The 4,202-nt window shown below is 38.9% G+C and overlaps 1 protein-coding gene across 1 annotated transcript; it reads left to right on the forward strand.

The window, feature by feature from the left end:
- The first annotated feature begins 420 nt into the window (after positions 1 to 420).
- On the forward strand, positions 421 to 732 carry LOC100757582 (elongin-C-like). Its single transcript, XM_035439238.1, has one exon. It carries the CDS (start codon positions 421 to 423, stop codon positions 730 to 732), a length of 312 nt encoding a protein of 103 aa, XP_035295129.1.
- Positions 733 to 4,202: the final 3,470 nt, after the last annotated feature.

A 4,202-nucleotide genomic window follows, 5' to 3' on the forward strand; every position in this document is an offset into this window, starting at 1 on the left:
TGCATATACAGGCTAGTTGGCCCTCTAGCTTGTAGGAATTCTCTGGTTTCTGCCTTTTACCTCAACCCAGGAGTCTGGGATTACAGTTGTGTGTCAGTATGGCTTTACATGAACTCTGTGTATCTAAATGCTAAATCCTAACTCAAGTCCTCATGTACACTTTAGCCACTATGTCATTTTCCCGGTCCAACATGACAGGTTTGAAAAGGAGTTCGTGAATCAGTAAGATTGGATTAAACTCTAAATCAGCATCAAAAATGATGTCTTAAAAATTAAAACGGCAATGGAGGGGACAAAGAGATGCTCAAGAGATGGACGTGCTCCCTTCGCTCACTAGTTACCAGAGGACTGTGCCTCCTCGGTCTCGACAGGAAACTACTAAAGTTCCTGTGGGATTAAGTAGGATTTAGTAAAAACATAATGGATGGGGAGGAGAAAACCTATGGTGGCTGTGAAAGCCCTGATGCAATGTATATCAAGCTAATATCTTCTGATGGCCATGAATTTATTGTAAAAAGAGAACATGTGTTAACATCAGGAACAATAAAGGCCATGTTGAGTGGACCAGGGCAGTTTGCTGAGAATGAAACCAATGAGGTCAATTTTAGAGAGATCCCTTCGCACGTGCTATGGAAAGTGTGCATGTATTTCACCTACAATGTCTGCTACACTAACAGCTCCACCAAGATTCCTGAATTTCCAATTGCACCTGAATTGCACTGGAACTGTTGATGGCTGCGAACTTCCTAGATTGTTAAATAAAATAAATTATAATAAACAAAAAAAGAGATGACCTGATTTCCATCTCTGGACCCATACAATAGAAGTGAGAAATAACTTTAACATGATGTTTCCTGACCTCCACACATGCTCTGTGACTCTTATGACATATACGTTCTCTTCCCAATAACTCTTTGTAATATTTTAGCATGTTTTTTGCTTGTGTTTAAAAAAGAGGTGATAGAAAGGCAAAGGCCCAGGTGGCAAATGACTTTAGATGAGATCTAGAATACCCTTCCATATGATAGTGTCATTCCATGAATGACTGAGGCAGGCATTAGGGAATTCGCAGGGATCTGTGCATACAGCTGCCATCAGCATCAGAAACTGCTGCATTCTTAACAGTTTAGCAAATAACTCCAGTGATTGTAATTCAGTAGTAGTTTAATAACATGCTCAGTGTGCCAAGCTACATTTTCCTAGTAACTTCAGCTTACAGATGAGACTAAAGATGTCCCTTTGAAGTGACAACTAGAAGAACAAATAGCCTTGTCATTCTATTTTGTGGTAGTTAGAATGGAGGAGCTAATAAATATCAAAATCCCTGGGTAAAATTAAGCTACACCTGGATATAATGTGGCAATGCAGCTTTAAAAGTTGTGTAGTGTGCATGCTATATAATAAACCGTGGTGGTTTGTTTCTGTATGGAACGTCAGATGAGGCTAGCCAAGGTAACTGTTTTGGCAGTTTGGCCTTACTTAAACTCTATCATGACTGGGAATCATCTCTGGGGATGATTGATAAGTTGAAGTACTACCCCACACAGCTTTGGGGAATTTAGTCCTTTCAGAGTCACACCACTGGGCATTGTTCACTTCTTCCTTTGTGATCCCATTCAGTGACCACAGTGGGTCCAATGCCCTGGCTAGGAAGGTGAAGCAAGTACATGTGGTGGGTTGTTTTTCATACTGACCCAGGACATTAAGATAATTAGAGTCTGTGTCTACCTCAGCTAGGTTCTGGTTTCTAAGATAGCTTCCCAGTGATGGTGCTAGAGACAGCAAGTGAGACAAGGAGACTGTGTCTTCAGAAGCACAAAAAGAAAACACAGAAGCTTCCTTAAGCACTAAATTCAACTCCCCCTTCTCATGAATTAGTTGTATTATTTCTCTTCTGGTATCATGCTGCATGCAAAAACAAATACTTCAGGCACTGCTTCCATTTTTCTGGAAGCTTGAGTACTGGCCTCATGCTCTTTTTCCTGTTTGTGTACTTTTTCCACATATAGATTACTTCCTCAAGGGTTAATGGAGTAGGAGCACACATTGCCACGAGCAATAACTAAGATATTCATCCCCACTTTCACCCACTGAACTCTTGACTACCTTTGCTGTTTGAGATGAAATGAAAAACCATTTCATAGTTTTATTCTTTTCCCCTCTCCCTACCTCTCTACCTTGTCTTCCTTTTTACCTCACCTTTCATCTCCTCTTTCTCTTTTCTTCTACTCCTCCCTACTCATTTGTTTTGAGTCATTAATTGTCCTTAGTCCCTCAAGTCCTGTATGTCATTACTTCATTTGTTGAGTGATTTGAGCAGATTTCTTTTAAGCAGAGAGGGAACAGTAATCTCACCATTGGCTGATACCTTGATAGAGAAAATAAATACCTGAAAGATTGTTAAACATGTAGTAGTTTGGGCAGGAGAGAAAATTCAATAAGTTATGAAGAATATGATAGACAGGCCAGACAAGAAAAATACAGAGGAGGGAGGACATGCTGTAAAGCAGAGATGTTAGTTAGCCTTAGCAGATGTTTCCCGCTCCATCCAGTCACCTGGGTACATTAGTATACTGAGTAGCTCAAGTGGCTTATTCCATGGCTGTCTTGGCTCTTGTTGCCATAGTTTCTAGCTTAAAAAAAGAAACTTGGATGTTAGAGATCCAAATTTGGGTCCTTATATTTGCATAGCAAGCACTTTACTCTCCGATTCACCTCTCTAGCCAGGTCCTCTTCTTATAGTCAGTTGGCTGCTGAATTATAGCCTTTAAAAAATGATCAGTTTTAACGAAACTCCAAAGCATGGCTTTTATTTAACTATGATTTATTTCTATGTAGTAATCTAATACCTAGCCAAAGTCCAAATAAGCTAATGTGAGATCTAAACAGAAGACCCACATCCTCCTAGACAGTGAAATACAACTCTCATTAGTTTTGTTCTTTTACAGTTCTTCCAACTTCCTCCTCCTCCTCCTCAGTGAATCATAAAAATTTAATAGTTTTCAGGCAAGCACAATATTAAAAAAATAAAGAAAATAATAAAAACTCACCTCTTTACTGTTATTGCTGACTTTATTTCAAACTCAAAACAAAGATATCACCAGACTTGAAGAGCTTCTAAATAGGTAATTTTTTTGTGTCAACTATATACCAATAAAGTTGCTTAAAATAAGGTAAAACTTTTATTACAGGTCGAATGTAATAGTTGGGACCAGTTCTCTTTGCAACATGCTTAAAATAAAAGGCATAATTTCCCAATATTTCAAGGCATAGAAAAGCAGAAGGAGCAATGAGGACTGGGTGAAGTGCTGTGTGTTTGTCTCTGATGGCACAGCTGTGTGTCTGGGGTGGGACTTCCTCAAGAACACCAGCTGTGGAAGGCCGGGTGTACCTGCCATCTGGAAGAAGTGGATAATCCTGATTCAATTTCTACAAACCACAATTAGGGAATTGCTTGGATAATACTTCAACCTAATTGCATTATTCCTCCTATGTGAGAGAAGATCAATGGAAGAAACCAGAAAGCTCAAAGGGATTTCCTTGTTAACCATTAGCATATCCATATGACTTAATTGAATTAATTCATTGGTGAAGACTTTACATTCTTTAGTCAATGATGCTTACATGATGAAGAACTAAGGTTCAGCCTCACAGAATTTTGAGTGTCTAAGGACAGAGAAGCTCTGTGAATTGTTAAAGTTCAAGCCTTTGACTCTGCAGAGAGTCTTACTCTTATGTTTGTTTATCCATGGGGACTGTTCTTTTCCACATGGAGGAAACCATACTCTAACACTGTTTTCTATTTAAATGTCTATGCCAGGTTCATCCTAGGCATAATATAAATTTCTGTACCTTTAATAGCCAAGATGAGGAGGGATATAAACTGTCAACATTTTTGGCTTAGAATAGAAATGTAGGTACAGAACACTGAACAACAACAACAAAACAACAAACAAACCAATAGCCAAAACTTAGTCTAATGCTTAATTCTATTTCCTCTGCTTACTGTTAAACCTGCCAGTAATGAGAGCACAGTGAGATAAGCAGTGTGCATGTTGTGATTCATTTGGAGAAGACAGCCCCATTGCAATGCCTTTTAACTTGGAAATCTAACTCTTTTCAAACATTCTTTAAGGTGAGATTCTATCCCACCCTGTTTTAGTTAAGGTTTCTATTGCCTCCAAAGAGACACCATTACCATG

The sequence above is a fragment of the Cricetulus griseus genome, chromosome 2 (assembly GCF_003668045.3).
Source record: "Cricetulus griseus strain 17A/GY chromosome 2, alternate assembly CriGri-PICRH-1.0, whole genome shotgun sequence".
Lineage (NCBI taxonomy): Eukaryota > Metazoa > Chordata > Mammalia > Rodentia > Cricetidae > Cricetulus > Cricetulus griseus.